Below are 20,442 nucleotides of genomic sequence, written 5' to 3'. Positions count from 1 at the left end.
CGAATGTGAGTCGTTTTGTATGGTGCACAAGTGAGCTCATTGGCCTTGTTTGTTATTGACAAATCACTGGCAGCCTGTTATGGCTCAAGGCCTTCATCATTTGTTAATTTCATGCTGTTTTCACCTTAGTAGCCGACTCCATGCTCAATCTACTCTCTGTACAGCTCTTGTAATTAATTAAGCCCCAGCTATCCAGCACGACTAATGCTGTGCCCCACCATCTGCAGCACGCCAAGTTACACGCCATCCCTTTATGATGGTTCAAAAAGTAGATGTTTGGCTGGAACGCTGGCTGTCTGCTGCCAGGAGGCAACTTTGTTTTCTAAGTCTCGCATAAGAACAGCTTGGACTGGAGACATGAGGAAGTGAGAGGAAATAAGGGTAACTGAAACAGCGCCATATTCCCAGGTGTGTCTCCCTTGCTCAAAAGTTCAGAAGTGCAAGGCTTTCAATAAACGGTGGGATAAAATGTATGATAATCCTGATACCGTAGTGCTTTCAGAATTCAGAATTATTTATGGATCAGACCGACTTAGATTATGAGCCACTCTTATCGCTGGGCTCTAGATGGGCTCTTGGGTGTAATAATATGGGGGTTGTTGAAAGCAATCTGGGGTCCGGTGTTGTGCTAACCAGTCAGGCACCCCACTGAACAGCCTGACGAGCCAATGGTGGGCCGGCACAAAAGCTGCTTTGTCATAAAGCTTGCAGGGGTCGAAACCCAGTCGACATGATTATACAGAGTAGGTATTATCAGACGAGGCAGAGGCCAATCTGAAATGTACCCTAGTATTAATGTTGTCTCTTTTTTTGCTTTTCTTTCATCTACTCAAAACCACATCCAACCGATTATTTTATTTTTTTTATCTATTAATTTATTCAGAAATACTTAAATTCAATTCATACATACTTGACTTGAATAGAAATCTTCTATGATGAGCATGTTTGTAATTTCGATATTAAAATTCATTTTGATGCATTTTTGATATATTTGATTTTTATAATATCATAATGAAGGGAAAAAGCATAATTAATGCTGGCCACACACTTGAAGATTTTAAGCCCAATTTTGGGCCCAATTTGCATCCCCGCAATGATCAGGGGAGCTTGGCCCTATTTGAGGCTTGTCGCAACTGACCTTTTGTCCAAAATCTTACCGATCCCAAATTGACTCTTGATTGGGCTGCCTCTGACGGGGTACCCCGCAATAGCCAATGAGAGACACATAGGTACTTTGGACTTTGGTACAAACATGTCACGAAAGTGGAGGATTGAGCCAATATTTCACCCATGTGAAACACTTTTTCTGTTTTTTTGTTCGGCAGGTGTGTGGTCTCGCAGTCTGGCCGAATCATCTAGTGTGTGCGTTCAGAGTATCGGAGTATTGAAACTGTCCTAATGCCTGTGGCCCACGGTTTTAATAAATCTGTTAAGATTTGAAAATCCTCTAGTGTCCCAAGAATAAGAAAAAAATTCCATGAAGAAAATCTTATTATTCAACCTTTCTATGACTAATGAATTAATTAAATGATATTGTATGTAAACTCAAATGTATTCAAGGTGTAAGAAAATTTAAGGGATACTACTTTTTACTTGATGGATACACCACTTGACATTTGTAGTCTTTAAATTACAAACCAAACTTTTATTGAACGTTTTTTCAAAACCATAAGAAACCAACATGATTACAAGGAATACATTAATAAGAAGTGCATGTCTTTTAAACCTGATGGTTTTTTTTTTTACTTATGTGATTGACCCTTAAAGTAACTATATTATTTTTTTATATTTTATTAACCAATATGGTTATATTATTTACAAGTGCAAGTGCAATTAACACTGCAAATTGTATGTTGCAGTTATTATTTTAAAGAAAGAGTTTCTTGTAATTGGTTGTCGAATCCCACCTGAGTTGAAACCTTTGGTTAGGTTTTCCCCTCACGCATGTGGATGGAGGCCTTTGAGACCGCTTTCATCTCACTGCTGCTATTCTAAGCTTGCATGACGTTAGTTTGGCACCAGGTGAAAATGCATCTCGTTTCCACAGTGTAAACACTGTAAAAGCAGATGGGAGCGCAAACATTCCCTGAGCCGCCTGACAATGACTCCTTGAGGTGAGACCGTAGGGAATGAAACCAAAGCTGGAAAAAACCAACAGCTCACTAGGGGAAAAAAAAAACATTATCGTCAAGGTTCAATATATTTTTTTCTGTCCAGTACGCATCACAGATCTCTCTTGTGAATTGTACATCTTTGTTCTGTTCCAAGGTCAGTGGTCTGCTGGTTTTAAGAGGAATACCGTACTCGTCTGGTTCGTAGACTGCTGTATCATATCAATATGTGGTTTGTACTCTGAAAATGAAAAGGATGAAATGTTTCTTGAATTTCTCTTTTTTTTTTTTTTTCTGCTTCCTTGTTCTCCTTTGCCTTCTTCAATTTCCCGCTCAAATGAGCAAGCTAGCGTGCAAAATTGGTAGGTGTCCTTCGTAATCGACCATGTCTATACTGTGCATTTTAAAAAGTGTTGACAGCTGTCTCATTGTGCACTTTTCTGAGCAATAATCTACAGTCATTCAAAACCAAATGCATTTTATGCAGTGTTTAGGTTTTACTGTTGTGTGCTTCTGCATTTCACATGGCTTTAAATAAGATGGACAATTAATTGCCGTTCCCTTTGTAAAGTGGCTCGGTCTAGTGTTTCTCTTTGGCACACGCAGAGGAGTCAGCAGTCACCGACGAGGCTGAGTAATTGGTTCAAAGGTCACACTGTTCGCGGTACGCTGACATTTTATCTGGTTTTAAATTGTTTTGATGAGCCCATCACTCTTTTGGATGTGGATTACAGGAGGATTCTGCCCTCCAGCTGCGTTTTCCTCATATTGCTTCGTTGAGCCTGATCTCAGAACAGCAGGAGGGTGGATCTTTTGAGGTCTCGTAGTAGAGATCTTTGATCAGTTACAGTCATAGAATTTAACAGTAGAGTCACTGGACACTTTGCTTTGTGTCCAAAAGCTATGAAATAATGCCTTCGTAGACTGTTTGGAGGTAAGAAGGCAACATGGCAGGTGTGAATTCAATGCATAACATCTTTTTCGGTAGTTTGATGCATTCGTCTGGTTGATTTCAGAAGGCAGTTTAGATATTTATTGTTGCTTATGATCCTACAATCAATGGGTTTGACAGTTGGTGAAAACTGGCATCTGATGGACAGCTGTAACAAGTATATTGAATAGGGATGCACGATATATCGGCCACCATATCGGTATCGGCCGATATATGTTAATTTTTACTGTTATCGGCCTGATAAGAAAATTTGGCCGATATATTAAAGCCGATAAATAATGTATTCATTCCTTCAGCTGAGACACTTCAGATGCGCACTGTTCAACATGGTGGATTTGAATTGCTTGAAATATGATTGGAATCACTTAAAAAAGGAAAATACGGTTCAGTTCAAGTCTGTCATATCGGCTACATAAAGTTATAATGAGAACATCATTATAATTGTGTGTTTGGGTCATGGATTTTAATGGTGAGACTTTTGTTTTTGTAATCAGGCTCTTAAAAATTATATAAAAATTTGGGTTTATATTTATCAGCCAATATATCGGTTATCGGCTTTCAAATATAAAGAATTATCGGTTATCGGTATCGGCCAAAATGTTCATATCGGTGCATCCCTAATATTTAATTCATAAATGATCTCATGGTTAATTGCACGGTTATCTAAGAGCTCACTTGAATTTGTTCTACACCATTAGACATGATGTCATGGTACCCTGGAAAGAGTTCTAGAAAAACACTGACTGGGCTATAGATTATAGATAGTCAATAACTTTGTATGAACAAATGAACATAAAATACTAGAAAATACTATTTGAGTTTCATGTTTTATTCAATCTGTTACTTGCTAAATCTTTGTAATTGTTTGTGAAATTTACTAGCAGTTTCTGAGTCAAAATTGTTTCTACCCCAGTTTATATCACAGGGGTAAATCTCACAATAATGAAATCATTTACTCACCCAAATGCCATTCCAAACTGTTGTGACTTACTTTTCTTTTCTGTGGAACACAAAAGAAGATATTTTAAATAATGTCCAAGCTGTTTTCTTTCATAGAATGATAGTGGATGGGTACCAGGGGCTGTCAAGCTCCCCCAAAAATAAATAAATAAAAACGAATAAACACTATGAAATTAATCCTGAAACTATTCCAAATTTTCTTAAGGTAGAGTTGTTATTCACTGAAAATCTTGCTTGACATTCTTTGTCACCATTCACTGTCATTGAATGGAAAATAGCAGCTTGAATGTTGCATTAGGCTATATCTTCTTTTGTTGCACAGAAGAATGTCATTTAAGTTGATAATGATGAGGGGGAATAAACAGTGACATAATTGTTATTTTTGGATTAACTATCCCTTTAAATACTCCAAACATGACTAGAAGCATTTTTATGCTGCAGTGTGAATGTATCTCTCATCGTGTCTGATAATATTTGCTATTTTTGTGTTTTATTTATAGACACAGATTTAGTGTGCTTTGGGTTTAAACATGCAGATTTGTCTTTTTGTGGTTTATTTGTGACTTTAGTATGAATTTGCAATAGAACAATAATATGAGGCTTTCTGTGTATCTCAGTGGATAAAATGCTGCATAATGGCTGTGCAGCACAACAAAGGTGCTCTGAATCCTAATGCCAACCTGGACTGTTCAACCGCACACAGGAGGGAGGGTCATTTGGAAGAAAATGCATCAAATGGAAGAAAAAAAAAAGGAGCAAGCCCTGAAGACAGTGGCATTTGATCAGGCCCCTCTTCATTATTCGCCCGTGTTCATTACGTCTTCGTTGTCATATAGGTGACGTTTGCCATGACACCAGGTCAGGCTGATGCTGGAGGTTTCGACAATTACATCCAAATCCTGCCTGAAGAATGAGTCAGGCACAAGGAATCTGTATTCAGACCACACTAACCCACTTAAATATTCATCCAGAGCAGTGGCGGCTGGTAAGGACTGTCCGTGTGTGTTACTCTAATGGCACTGAGTGCACCTGGCATTGTGTTTTCATTAGGAAGCAACCACTTAGTGAAGGAGCTCTCATTTTTTCAGAGTTTCTTACCTGCCATCCTTTTATATTTGCTCGTTCATGCTCATTCTCAGCCTGTCATGACAAAGGCTTCCCATCTGACAGAAACGCCTCTGATCTTATTTGCGCACCTCGCAATTCTGCGTTTCGTACAAAATGTTACTAGGCAAGAGTCTGATTTCATTGTAACCCAGAATTGCTTTTGACACACGCTTGTGTTCAAAAAGCTCATAATTATCCATAATTGAGTATTCGGAAGATAGCAGGCTGCATGAAAGACTAAAGCACCTGCAAACAAAGTCCTCCCCTGTGGCAATACGCCCCTGTACTTGTGTGAGTTGGGGAGGGCTTGAGTCATACAGCCATGAACTCAACATGAACATTCTGCAATTAAATTACTTGGAATTAAATTTATATAAAAATGCATTATATTAAATGAATGTATAATGTGTTTAGGTTTTTATTTGTGTGTGTGTTCTTTTTTTTATGTATTGTTGTAGGGGAAAAAAGACAAATAAATGTTTTGGGAAAAGCACTGGAATAAAAATAGTGTAATGAAGCTATGAAACCTTATATTTACATTTATATTTAATCATTTAGCAGATGCTTTTATCCAAAGCGACTTACAAATAAGGAGAGCAATAGAAGCAATCAAACCAACAATGTTAGGGCTGCCCCCTTATAGTCAACTAATCGTTAGTCGACTAGAAGTCAACCAAAAATTGTATTTGTCGTTTTGTCATAGTAAAAAATAATAGCTTAAATGAACGACTAATAGTCTAATAGAAAAAATGTATAGTCGAGGGCATCCCTAGTACACGTAGCAAGTTTTTATATGGATATAGAATAGTAAGTGTATTAATGGGTCAAGTGTTGACAAAAATTATGCATTTTCAGTAGTTTCTTGAAAATGGCTAAAGATTAAGCAGATCGGGTTGAGATAGGCAGGTCATTCCCCCAGCTTGGAACAAGCTAGGTAAAGGTCCATGAAAGTGATTTTGTGCCTCTCTGGGATGGAACCACAAGGCGCCATTCATTTGCAGAACACAAGCTTCTGGTTGGCACAGGTCTAAAGTAATGAGTTTAGGTATAGAGGTGCTTAGCCAATGGTTGTTCAGTAGGCAATAATCAGGGCCTTGAATTTGATGCGATTGGCAATTGGCAACCAGTGCAATTTTATGAAGAGAGGTGTGATGTGCGCTCTCTTCGGCTTATTAAAGACCACTCTTTCTGCAGCATTTTGGATCATTTAGAGAGGTTTGACAGTGCATGCTGGAAGGCCTGCCAAGAGAGCATTACAATAGTCCAGTCTGGATAGGACAAGAGCTTAGACAAGGAGGTGTAGCATGCTCTGATAGGAAAGGCCTGATCCTCCTAATGTTGTATAAGGCAAGTCTGCAGGACCAGGCAGTTAGCAATGTAGTCTGTGAAGTTTAACTGATCATCAATCACAACTCCAAGGTTCCTGGCTGTCCTGGATGGAGTTCTGGATGACGAACCTAGCTGAATGGAGAAGTTGTGATGAAGTGTTGGGTTGGCAGCTCTGCAGCTCAAGCAGCTCTGTCTTCGCAAGGTTGAGCTGAAGGTGGTGGTCCTTCATCCAGCAAGAAATGTCTGTCAGGCAGTCTGTCTAATCATCTGGCTGGAATAAGAGGTAGAGTTGTGTGTCATCGGCATAGCAGTGATAGGAAAGACCATGTTTCTGAATGACAGATCCTAGTGATGACATGTAGATGGAGAAGAGAAGTGGTCCAAGCACTGAGCTCTGAGGCGCACCCCAGTAGCTAGCTGTTGCGACTTAGACCCATCCCCGACACCCTGAGGGACCTACCTGAGAGTTTACCTTCTGGATAAAACTCATGTGCTTCTCATGCGTGGGGATTGAGGCAAATCAACAAAAAAACAGTGATCATCACAATAAGGGGTTGCACGGGACGAGTGCCCTGTAATCATAAATGTGGTGCTGATTCAAAAACACACATTCTACAGATGTGGTTTTCCAAATCAGCATTCTTACTCATTTGTGTTGAGAAATGCAAATCTCTGTTTTTTGGCTCTCCTGGCCTAAAGATCTTTTCAAGCAGGCCCGGACTGCGATAGGTACACAAGAAAACAGGACGCAAAAGGGAAACAGAGGCTGTTCACATCCCTCCCTCTAGCCCTCCTCCACAACCTGGCTCAAGTTTCACTGCAAAAGTTGGAAGCCTCTTTCCAAAGAAGTAACAAAGAACAACATGATCCCTTGCAATAGAGTGACTGGGAGTAAAAGCTAAGTTTGCTGGCCCGCTTTGTTTACATAATTTTTTATGTGTCCTCTAGGTATAAACATGCAAATTAAGTCATTATTAATGATAGGCTATTTTGCCTCATTGAGGTTGAGCGGGAGTGTAACTTGCACTTAAAGCATGGGGTCTCTCTTTAGGATCCTATGGGAATAATTATAGAGTGGGATTTTCTACTGAATGGGTTGTTGTTGACATTTAGGCTTATTCATAACCTGGTCATGGAGCGCTGCTCCAGAACAGCCAGTTGCACTACAGATTTATACCATTCAATTTTCCCCCCTGTCCTTTTCATTGTTAAAATCATATTTTGACCATTTGACAATGTTTCTGAATTATTCTCATTATACTTTTATTATGTCTTTGCTCTTGGCATCTGTATAATATCTGTCTTGTTGTGACGGAAAAATAAGATTAAATTGATAATTGATAAAGAATTGATATTGATATAGATGGTGTGTATGCTAGCTGTATTGTTAAGATAATGTTTCACAATCACTTCACCAATGCTGTCCAAGTGATTACGGCTTTTTGGTATATAATTTTTATAATTTTTCATATTCATACATTTTTATATTTATGAATTATTCAGCCAAAAATGAAGACATTATTTTCTCATTATCAATGACGTTCTAAGCCCGTATGACTTTCTTACTTCTGTGAAACCAATGATTATTTATGTTAAATAATCTCCATTCAAGTTTTTTCCTTACAACAATTGTTCATGGTTAAGCTCCAAACATGAAATAAATAAATAAATAAATAAATAAATAAATAAATAGATTTGCTCTGGTCAAAGTATATTCTTGTATTAACAGTTCACTGGAGGAGAAGATTATCAGTGAATAATGACTTACATTTCAGTCTGCTCCTCACACAAGAACTATTGTATGACTGAATGACACCATTTCCATGCAAGCTCGCTACTTGGGAAAATACTATTGGGAAAGTTCTACTTTTAAGAACCAGGGGGTTTGTGTCTTTCCTCAAACACAGCCCTTTGCTTTCAATACTACTTCAGGTCTTGCATCTGCATGTTGGATTTACCTTATGATTTAAAAACTCCCTCAAGGTACTTTCTTCATACACTATGAGCAATTATTAATTATTGTGGATCAGTTTTATAATCTGTCATTGACCTCAATGTTTGTGCTTCATTCTTTCTCGTATGTGATGCAAATCCTAGGTTGTAATTCTGGTTATGAATCTGGACAACTTAATCTGGATTTTAATCTGACACGGCTTTCTTGATCTTATACAGATGTAGTCAGCCCTCTAAGAAGTTGTGCCTTCTTGTGCACAATGTAAAAGGGGTCATGTGATGTACTGTAGTAGCATTTTCCATGACTGTGGTAAATGTTTTGACTCTTATAGGCTAAAAGGCAAGGTCCAGTAACTGCAGTTAATGCTGATGTGGATTCCAACTTGATTAGATATATTATACACAATTCATTGAAATTCTTGTTTTTTTTTAAATTCAGAGAAATCCATCTTTTCATAGTTAAGTTTCATATGGTGGTGGATTTACTTTAAAACAATTTTCACTCTCAATGCACTATAACATTTCAACCACATTCAGTCCAAACTTCAATAGTTTAACCAAACTCATATCACTTCAAGACAAAGCCTGAGTAACTTACAACACTCCAGACACTAGATGAATGCCAGCTCAGCTTCAGCCTTGATAATGGGGGCTTGTATCTTGTGCCCATCTTGTGCCCATCTTGTGCCCACTCTAAAGAGTGCTTCCTCTGGGCAAGCTCTTTAATGTCTGCTGTGATTGCCGTGGCTCTTCATCACCATGGTGCTCCAGATTTCATGATCACAAGCTACACTGACATCTTGATGCACACATTTGCCCCATCTCCCATTCAGAGCTGTCAGAAACAGCTCTGAAAAGGACTTTGGGAACGGCCTAACTTGTATAAGAGAAAAACATGGCGTGTCTATTGTAGTCCGGTTGCCGGGCTATGTGTGACGATGTTTGCTGTGGACTGTTGTGCTCCGCAGGCCTCTTTCTAGCCGACACGACCCCCTCCTCTCCCACTGCCCAGCCCCCAGCACTGCTATAGAAACTGGCACAGCTGAAGACCCATGCCCTCCTCTCAATGAGGAGTGTCGCTGACAAAAGCGTTTAGACATGCCTGAATGCTAAACGTAACGCTGTCAAAACCATGAGGCATGACTTTCTGATTTTCTGTTCTTTTTAATTCAGCTCTTGAAATGTGCCCAGGCCTATACAATATTATTTGTTTATTGTTTAGTATAATAGTCAAAAAAAAAAAAAAAAAAATTACTATATCGAAGCAATGATAGTTTAGTTTTTTTTTTTTAGCAGAGCTGGTCCTTAATTAAAAGATTAGTGTAATAAAAAAAAAAGCTTTGTTCCCTAGAACACTTCAGCATAATGGGATGAGGGAAGTCATCAGAATCACAAAAAAGCACCATAAAAGTATCATAAAAGTGAACCTTATGACTTTCAGTTTTCTGAAGCCATAAAATGGCTTTATTTGAGGAACAGGCTGAAATTTAAGACATTTTTAGTGACCATGTAGTCATCTGTACTAGTTCTACACTAGTTTATGAGAGAAGTGTCAATTTCCTGTTTGTAAAATAGTCATTTGTGTTCATTGTATGTAAGTTACTCAGTCATAGTTATTTGTGATACAGAAGTCTTATCGGAATGGAATGTAAATAATATAATAATATTTTTTGGGGGTGAACTACCTATTTAAAAGCACACTGGAGAAGATGAAGATTATCATTGAAAAATGATTGAAATTGAGGTGTGTTTCTTTTACAGAGTAAAAGAATAGCTTTTAGATATGGCTTCAGAATATATGACTTGGAATATAATCAAATGGACTAATTGTATGATACTTTTTGGTCATTTTAAAGCTTGACAGTCTTTCTTTACTTAAATATGTAGAAAGTGGCCAGGATATTCTTCAGAAATTAAAAAAAAAATTGTTGCATAAAGTCATGTGAGTAAAAAAGTGAAGGCAAGTAAATGACGACACCATTTTCAATTTTGGGTGAACTATTCCTTTAAGATTACACAGCGATAGGGGTGTAACCGTGTAACAATATATCGTGTCACATATATCACAGTATGAAAATGCATCAATATGTATCGTGGATAGTGACAATATGTATTGTGTATAATTCACCCAAAATGAACATTTCTGTGTGAGAAAACATTTACAGAGTTTTAGTGTCAGTACTACATTAAACTTCTAATGTTGAATATAATGTATAATAATGCAAATGCCAAATGTCTTATGTTACCAGTAAAAAGTGGCCTACGTTATTTTAAATATATCTAGTCAGTGACAGAGTCTGTATGTTCGTCTGAAATAATTCTGTATTTTTAGCTGCAGAATCATCAATATTTTTATTCTGGTGTTACCATTGTGCATTGGGTTACCTGCACTAAGTCCAAGCCTATTCATGTACACCCACAATGTAAAACCAAATTTAACATTTTTAATCAACAGTACATTTTTGTCAACCTTTTCCCATATGTCTTGAAGTATCGCAATAATATCGTATCGTGGATCAAATCGTGACATGAGGGTATCGTTACACCCCTACACAGCAAGGATCTCTGCTTTCTCTGACCATTTCAAACCCCAGATAAAATGCAAATGTACTGTCTCTCGTTACTCGATTGCTGTCTGGGTGACAAAAGGTGGAGCAGGCAAGAATAGAGGCCCAGCGTTTTGTATTTGCATTAGAAAGCCCCATCCCAATGACCACTTTCCTTTCCTGTGTTATTTAGTATTTTGTTTCTTCGCCCCCAAAACAATTGTCGTTTCTGTAGAAAGAAACCTCCCAACAGCTGTATAACAGCCACATTTAAAAGAGCCAGAAATTTTGCAGAGCTGTGACATTTTGAGATGATCCTATTGGGATTTTTCTCACAATATATGCCGCTTGATCTTGATAAGCTTGATAAGCTACAAGGGGCCCAAATGTGCTTGTTTGTGTATTATACTGGTGTCTTTGGTGTGATGGCTTTGAATGGCATAGCGTGGGAGTCATTGTTATCCACCCTGATTATATCAACCATTGAACAGGACTGAAAACCAATGAATATCCACAGTGTGTGGAAAAACCTAGATGATATGCTGTTTTGCGTGTAACATGCTGAAGTAATAGGCCTTATTTATGTCATTCAAAAAAAAAAATATTCGTACACAGCTTGATATTAGTGATTAAATGTTATTTTGACGGTCAGCCTGACTCGATCCTGTTGGCAATTTGTGACCATTCAGCTTGGCTGACTGTTGGTTTCTGGCAGTGGTTCAGAACGCATGTTGTGGCTTACGGAGACTAAGATGGGAACGTGTCGAAGGGGAATGTGGAGTCCTGCTTGTTGGCAATATGCTATAGAGGAACAACTGAATTCACACATTAAAGAGTCATTTTCTCTTCTAATTTTAGAGCATTGTGTCATTTTCTGGATGCAGAAATATTATCACACAATAAATCTTTGTTAATGTCCAAACTTTTGTATTCAAATATGTATGTTTAGTACTATTTTGGTTAGAATTTTTAATTTATTTTATATATCTATTTTTAATTTGCTTTGAATGATCAGGCGGCTGTTTAATATTTGTTTGTTTGTGCTTGAACATTGACAACATTGTTTTTTTTTCAGTGGTCAGTTTGCAGTGGTAAAGAAATGCCGTCATAAGAACACTGGTGTGGAATATGCAGCCAAATTTATCAAGAAGAGGCGCAACAAATCCAGTCGGCGAGGGGTCTCCAAAGACGACATTGAGAGGGAGGTCAGCATCTTGAGGGAAATCCAGCACCCAAATGTCATCACCCTGCACAATGTGTTTGAAAACAAGAGTGAGGTCATTCTCATCCTGGAGCTGTGAGTCATTGTTTTTCTTGCATTTACTGAGTCATGAAATCATTAAGAGCCTCCATTCATCTTATTTCTGTGGCACAATTAAAAACTCAGATCGGTAAAAGATGCTAGTAGTACATGCACTACTGGTTATTTTAGAGTTCTGGAACATCACAGTATGAATAAATCTATTAAAGAAGTTGTCTAGGGATTCTCCCTGAATGCTGTTGCACAAACCTTTACTTACAAAGCAAACACTTGACAAGGTCAACAGTGGGGGGTTGAGGAGAACCAGTCTATTGAGTAGATGAACCAGTTTTGCCTGTTGTGCTGTGCACATTCATACACTTCTGCCAATGTGTTCAAATGGAAAAGACATGAATCGATGTCCGTACTGTCTTAACTATACTGGTGCACTAAAACAAAGACCTTTGGTTGATAAAGAAAGTTTATTTTAAGTTATAAGTCTGGGTCAAAAAATGTCTTGCCCTGCCAAAATTTTCACTTACCCCGCCACAAAAAATAAATAAATAATAATAATAAAATAGTTATTGTTTTCATTGTTTTTTACTGTTGTAGCCTTGCATTTGAATAAATAAGCTTATTACACTAATATTTCTTTTTTTTCCAATTTTGCTACCGCAGGAAAGAGCAAATAAATTACAAAGAGCAGATAGAAAAAAAAATTACTAAGAGCAAATAAGTGCTTTAAGCACACAGTACCTTTATCTTTTTGTCCAATTTCCAAATAATTGTTTGTAATGTTGTGATTCACCTTGTAGATGGTTGGTTTGGTTCATGGTTTATAGCTGTTTAATGAAGAGGGGGAAAATGATTGGGAAAAAGTGAGCAGGCACTAATGCACCTCGATCGGTGCTGTACAATGTTAGGATGTAGTATCACCCTGTTGTGAGTAACAGTCTAACCTGAAAATCAACACAAAGTCTAACTTTGTAAGCAACTTAAATGTGACCTAAAGGACAAAATTAAAAATAATAATCAATGAGGTCATTTCATCATTGCATGTAATTAATTCCCCATTATCAGAACAGAATGTTTAAAAGATTTTGTTATATGTATTTTGACAATGTAATAAAAAGTCAACACAAGTAGTGTCTGGAATGTCAAACCTCACCATTTCAGCAGAAATGTTTTTTGAGACGTAGATTATGCGAAGGAAGTGTCTTTCCTCAGAACCTCTTGAAGTGTCTCCTCGCTCAACTGGTTTTCTTTGCTACTTCATATCCTTTGACAAAGGGCATCCCTGCAGCTATATTCTGAGCTCATATTTGTTACACATTTCTCATCAGTGAAGCTATTTTGTGAACTAACTGAGGCATCTAGAGATAAGTACCTTGCTAAAGGACATAACCGCACGATCCTGACCTCGGAACTGAAGGTCAAGTTTCATTTTCAGGTCATTTGGCGTCCTCTCAAAACCTTTGTGCTCCCAACAAATATTGAGAAGTGAGAAGTTACAAGCTATCGTGTGTCTTTCTCGTCTCAGACGGCATGCCCCAAAGTCAGTTTACTAACCGTCTGATGCGTTAAAAAATAGCAAGTTCTGGCTGAAATCTGATTGGCTTTTTTTTTTTTATCAGTCTGCCTGGAAACAAAGTTGTGTTTGCAAGGTAGCAGGTTGATACAATGAGTGATTTTGAGGAAGAACTAATTTAGTTTAATCTATTTCAGATAACCCACCCTAAATGGCAGTTTATTGTTTGTCGATCAGATGGTCTCTTCCTGAAGTAGCTTCTTTGCGAGAACAAGCTGTAATGATGACTAGACTTTATGCCACAAGTCAAAAATCTGACTACGAGACTTGTGTTGTTCAGGGTGGGGGCTTGTGTTTTTCTTTGTTTCTGTGAGGGGGAATAGACACGTATCTGCCGCCGGTGTTTTTGCAGCTGGGTGGCTCGTCGCTGCACTTGCTCAGACTCACCATTAGCAGCAAACATTATCATGTCATCAGGGTGCAGCTGGTTTGCAGCTTCCTTCTGCTGAATAAATATATGCCCGAATCCTGTTGGTCCTCTCCCAGAAGCCATGATTATATCCCTGCCAGCAGGCATTTCTGCCAGAGTGAATCTCTCAGAACCATTAGAGAGGTTGGTTCTTCTGCTTAATAAGCCAGACTCACTCTAGGTGATTATTATTTTGTTACACCATAGCCATATCTTTTTATTGCAGATTTGATTCTCAGATAATTTTATTGGCGTTTCTTTCTATGTAGCCTAATTATGTGAATCCTGATTTGTAGGGTCTCTGATTCACAAAGTAATCACCTAAATGATATTTTAAGAATTACCTATTTATCTATTGTCTTGTCTCTCTTTAAACATTGAACATTATGTGGTACACCTTATCTGACTTTTTTGTTTAAAGTTTCTTTCAAAATTTTCGTACATGTACATGTGGTCACATTTTGATATTATGTTGCGTCTTGCACGTTTCACAACACTTTCAAAGTGAAACATTCAGTGAGTGGTGCTAAAAGTGTTCAGGTTTATCCAAAACGGGTGAACATGAATCTGCCAATGCTTTATAATGTTGGTTGTTGTACATGTTGTACAGTTCTGAACTCCCGGTGAGTGGCACTACAAGGTTAATGCTCTATAACGTTTGAAAATAGCATACCACACACTAAACCCTGAACATACCTGACAGAAAATCCTGACAAAAAGGAACCTGACAAAAGCAAGCGAGACATAAAAACACATTTGCCGAAGCAAGCATGTCTGCTACATCAGAAAAGATAAATGGACATATGCAGCTGGTTATGGATGTTTTTCAAATGATGCACTATGGTAAATGATTTGAGCTCATAACATGCTATTGTGCAAGGAACCTTGTGAAAAATAAGTCTTTATAATCGATAATCTGCTCCTGTAATCATAATTTTGTGTGAAAAGTAGCCTAATAAAAGTAGTTGCTGTTTTACTGCCTCTAGTGTTCATTTCAGCTGAATAATTGCAGTGATTTGTATGCGTTTTTGTGTTTTGCAAAAATGTATGTAGAGGTACGTTTTTCCAATGAGCCTGTGTTGGATTTGGCAGTTGTACACAGTGCATCTTGTCCAAGTCACTCTTGTAGGAGAGATTTTATCTCAATTCATTTTATCCTGGTTAAATGAAGATTATCAACTAACTCCCTCTATTGCAAGTGTCAACATCTGTCCTCTCTCTACAGTGTGGCAGGTGGGGAACTCTTTGACTTTCTAGCTGAGAAAGAGTCATTGAGTGAAGAGGAGGCCACCGAGTTCCTCAAGCAGATTTTGGATGGAGTCAGTTACCTACACTCCAAACAGATTGCCCACTTTGACCTGAAGGTACTGAGGCACGTTTGAGTTTCACCCCAATGCCAGACTGTGGTGATTAACGTTTCTGTAGACCAGCCACAACAAATCAATTGAGGCTCTTTTATCCTCTCTGCTGGTTATCCACTCATTTCCACCCTTTACATGATTACTGACCATCCCGAAGCTGGGATAGTCATAAATGTAGTCCTTTTTCCCTGTGTGGTTTTTGAAATTTCTAGTTTCTAAATTGCATTAATAATTTAGTAGTCATGGATTTGAATGTTTCAGATTTTTTACTTCCGACTAAAATCACTGAACCTGAGTAACCAGTCTAACAGACAAACTAACATCAAAACATTCACATTAAACAACTTAACTGTGACCTAAAGACTAAAATGAAATAGTCAAGCAGTCACTGAGCCGCTCATTATTAGCATTTTATGTTTAATCCTTCATGTTACTCAAGCAACAATGTTTATGTAATTAGATCCACTGCTTTCAGAGCAGTCATCCACACAGCTTTCCTTAACATTTCTGTTAAATATTTTGAAGTCATTGGAGCTTTTAAGAGATTAGTCTGTGCATGAATAAAGCCCACTGAAGGAAGTATTGTTTCTATGGAATGTCCAGGCTGGGATCTGTTACTGCCAGGCTTGAGTATGCCTGCTCTTTCTAGAGAACGTTTATATAGCTTTGCATGTGATTTCCATGTGTTATGGCAGATTTCCTGCACTCTCTCTCTCTCTTCCCCTCTGCTGCTGTGTTTTTGTTCTGTACCTATCATTAGTTCCTCTGATTCTCTCTTCTCCCTCCAATTCTTTCTCTATTCTCATCTTTCTCAGCCGGAGAACATCATGCTGTTAAACCGGAGTGTGCCTCACCCACGCATTAAGCTCATTGACTTTGGCCTGGCCCACAAGATCGATTTTGGCAACGATTTCAAAAACATCTTTGGTACCCCAGAGTTTGTAGGTCAGTGTCATCCACTGGTCAGTCTATAGAGATGTGTTGTAATTACACCCTCTCTTATTGTTGTGGTCCTCTGTTCAATCCTTTCTTTTCTCCTTTCATGTGTAATCTGAACCACAAGCCTGACATAACTGTACAGAAATACCATGGATCGCTGCTTTGTGATCTGATGAATCCTGCAAATAGTTATAAAAATATAGGTATATCATATATACAAATATATATACATTATTTTTAATAATAATATTTTAAAGTGTAAGTATGCGTTATCACCTGAACTATAAAAAACAAAACGCATCTTATATTTAAGCTTCTTTAAAGTAGGAAGTAGGAAGACACAGCACAGGTTTTAAAACCGTTTTTTGAGATAATGAAAAACAATATTTTAGTCAAGTGTGTTCAGACGTTTAGTGTATGTTTATGTGTTTGGGTTGGTATTTTGTGTACAACAATATGAGTCAGCTCTGTTGTGTTTGACATCAACAAGCCCTTACCATCCTACAAAGCACACAGACATGCACACCCACGCCACCTCCATCCCTCCATGCCATTGGCATCACATCTTGTCCTACTGTACCTGAATGGCAGCCAGTATGGCTGCAGGCACTGATGATACAGCAGTCTTAATAGAGACACAGTGCTAAAGGCCACGGTCAAGTTCCAGCTTCCCAACAGTGCAGTCTATTTCAGTGCTTAAAATTTAGATCGGTCTTCATGGAGGAGAATCCGGTCAAGCTAGGCACCTGGTCTTCGAGACACTAATCCAAAACAGTCCCAGTAGTTGAACAATTAGCCCATTACACAGGCATGACTTCATTGATTTATTTATTTTTTTAGTCTTCGAGTCAGGGAGCAAATTGCTTCTTGCATCCCTGGTCCAGTGTATGAAAAGACAAATAGTAAATCTAAGTCAATTCTCAGGCATAGAGAGAAGCTGCATCTCTCCCACCTCAGCCTTATTTCCTTGTTTCTTCATTAACACATCAGAGATTGAAAGCCTTTGAAACCAATGACTCATTTCACAGCTCATTCGGTGAGAAACTACGAAAATATCCAAACTGTGCATCGTTTTTTCTAATGACCATATATTTAGTTCATATATAGCTGTTTGAGAGATGCACACAAGTGAAAAGCATTTTTTTAATGCTAAAAACTTGCATGTCAAAGTAGATTTTCTTTATGGAAGATCAAATTGGTTTTAACTAAGCAAACGTATCAAGGTCTGAAAATGTATATTAATGAATATTTGGTTAAAATGAATATTTGGCTAAAGATTAGTAATGAATTATTAATAAAGGGTTTTCCCAAAATGGTTGTTGTGGGTTAAAGTGCGTCAGATGCTTCAGTGTAAACGTGTCAGTATTGCGACATTACTAGGTAAATCAGGGTATTGAATGAGAACAAATAGAGGGCAGGACTGGGGTCATCAGGGACATTTTCTGATTTAGCTAAAGAATATTTTTACTAAAGATGAATCGTACACAAGATTAGTAATGGTCACTAACAATGTAAATAGGGTCAATTTTGATTTCATGCGGACTTTAAAAAATTATAGTAGGCTTTACTTCCAGATTCATGAAATGCTATAAAACATACTAGTGAAATAGTTTCTTTCCTTTCATTTAATTTAAATATTAAATATTTTCCTGGTTGTTGTATGAAAATGTGAATGATATACAGCAAAATTTGATTGACTGTGAAATGTGCATTAGTAGATTTTTTTTTTCTCTCATTTATGTTCTTATTTTATATGAAACCAGAATTGTATGATTGTATTGTAAGTGATTTTGTATTGTGTTTTGCAGCTCCAGAAGTGGTAAACTACGAGCCTCTTGGCTTGGAGGCAGACATGTGGTGAGAATGAGTGTTATCTTGTATCATTATCTGACTTCGCTATTAGCTCACTTCCTAAGCTAATCTTGTGTTTTTATTTCTGTCTAACTCTAGGAGCATTGGGGTGATCACTTATATTCTGTGAGTATTCATAATCATCAGTGTTGTTGCGATGTTGTAAATAGTATATATCATTACAAATGAAATCTGAATGCATTTATGGATTTTCACTTAGACTGTAAATAGCATCCATTTTCGTAACTGAATTATTTTTCTAAAAGCATGGCTGTAATCATATTCCACCGTAAAACGAAGGCTTGGTGACCAAATTTAGCTTAACACGAGACAAATAAAGTTTAACTAAGTGTTTTTATTACTTTAATTTGCAGGCTTGTATCAGCTTGTCATTCTGTTACTCTTATAATGACTGATGTTTGAAGTAAAAGGATAAAGCTCAGTAAGATCTTCTATTCAACCAAGTGCTGCATCAGGCATCGATGTTTCCATGATCTGCACAGTCAGAGGTTACATTGACAGTTTTTCTCTGTCATTTACCATTTTAATAACATTGACAGATAAAAAAAATCCAAGCACTTGATAAGGCTGAAAGAGCTCTTGCCACATACGTTCTTGTGATATTAATGTCACTTAAAAATACCAAGCGGTACAGTGTTTTACTGGCATTTAAAAATAGACATGGAATTTATAACCCAGTCCGTCAAAGTGATGGATAATGATTATTAGCGCAACCTCTGAGTGCAATGTCTAATTGTAAAGCTATTGTTGGTCTTACTGCAGGCAGTTAACTATATACGTGTGTGTGTGTGTGTGCACGTGTTAGTGAGAGGGAACTCAGCATATCACAGAGCAATATAAACAATGGAACTTGCCTGTTGCTTGTGATAAGACCTGAGGGGACCCTCCTTTTTTGATGGGAACCAAATCCCCATGTCTCTGACGTAAATAGGTGAATCTCATGAAAACTGTCAGGAAATATCCGACTCATATTTCACCCTGCACTCAAAAGGGAATACAAATAAATTACATATTTCGTAAAGAACATTAAGGTTAAGCCTATTTTTAGGATTGTTAGAGCCACATTTGATCCAAAAATGTCTGTTCTTATCTGTCCATCTCTATCCGTCCATCAACATGTGCTAATATTAGCGGTCTAAAAAGAGCTGGAAAGGCCTGTCTATCTCAGGGCTGTTCCTCCCACTCCTCTTTCATCATTGGCAAATATAAATAGAGCTTTTTACCAGATTTCACAGGTAGATTTCGCACACCATTGTCACATCTAATCCTGACACTCTATTTGCATTCCTTATTCTACCTTTCTTTTTCTCACACTTTTTGAGACTTTTCTGCAACTTTACAATAATTAATCAAGCAATATTTACAATATAAGTTTATCTCCTTACAATGTTTCTTACCCCATATATTTATCAGTTAAGATTTTTAATTAGCAACAACAATAAATATAAATTATAATAGTGGAAAGACAGCTCGTATAACCAGATGTTTCTCTGGTACTATGGTCTAGAACAGAGATTATCATCACAAAGGGAAAAAAATGGAACACAGCATGTATTTATGTGTTAAACGGTAAATGGCCTTAAAGGGATAGTTCGGCCAAAAATGATATTAAACCCATGATTTACTCATCCTCAAGCCGTTCGAGATGCATGTCAATCATTTTTCAGACGAACACATTTTCAGTTATTTTAGAAAATGTCTTAGATCTTTCAGTGGTTATAATGTCAAGTTATGGGGTCCACTCCTTCAAGTCCCAAAAATGTGCATGCATCCTTCACAAAAGTAATCCATTCAGCTCCAGGGGGATAAACGAAGGCCTTCTGAGGGTAATCCGTGCGGTTTTGTCGTAAAAATATACATATTTAAAACTTTGTAAACGAAAATAACTGGCTTCCGGCAACGGTCGACGCGCGTTCACGGGAGATGGATGCTGGCGTATGACGTAGGACGTAGCGTAGTAAGCGTCGTGACGTAGAACGAAGTATAGCTAAATCAAACGCTACGTCCTACGTCATACGCCAGCATCCATCTCCTGTGAACGCGCGTCGACCGTTGCCGGAATGGATGGATTACTT

General features: G+C 37.8%; 1 protein-coding gene across 1 annotated transcript in view; it reads left to right on the top strand.

The window, feature by feature from the left end:
- dapk1 (death-associated protein kinase 1) overlaps window positions 1-20,442 on the top strand; it is a 68,502-nt gene that overhangs the window by 15,812 nt on the left and 32,248 nt on the right. The window contains exons 3-7 of the mRNA XM_084413254.1: window positions 12,034-12,255; window positions 15,421-15,559; window positions 16,372-16,501; window positions 18,304-18,352; window positions 18,446-18,472. Coding sequence (XP_084269380.1) covers window positions 12,034-12,255; window positions 15,421-15,559; window positions 16,372-16,501; window positions 18,304-18,352; window positions 18,446-18,472 — 567 coding nt within the window. The remainder of the gene's footprint in view (window positions 1-12,033; window positions 12,256-15,420; window positions 15,560-16,371; window positions 16,502-18,303; window positions 18,353-18,445; window positions 18,473-20,442) is intronic.

The sequence above is a fragment of the Rutilus rutilus genome (assembly GCF_951802725.1).
Source record: "Rutilus rutilus genome assembly, chromosome: 7".
In the NCBI taxonomy this organism is placed as follows: domain Eukaryota; kingdom Metazoa; phylum Chordata; class Actinopteri; order Cypriniformes; family Leuciscidae; genus Rutilus; species Rutilus rutilus.
The sequence above is the reverse complement of the archived record's forward strand: the minus strand, read 5'-3'. Positions and strand labels throughout refer to the sequence as shown.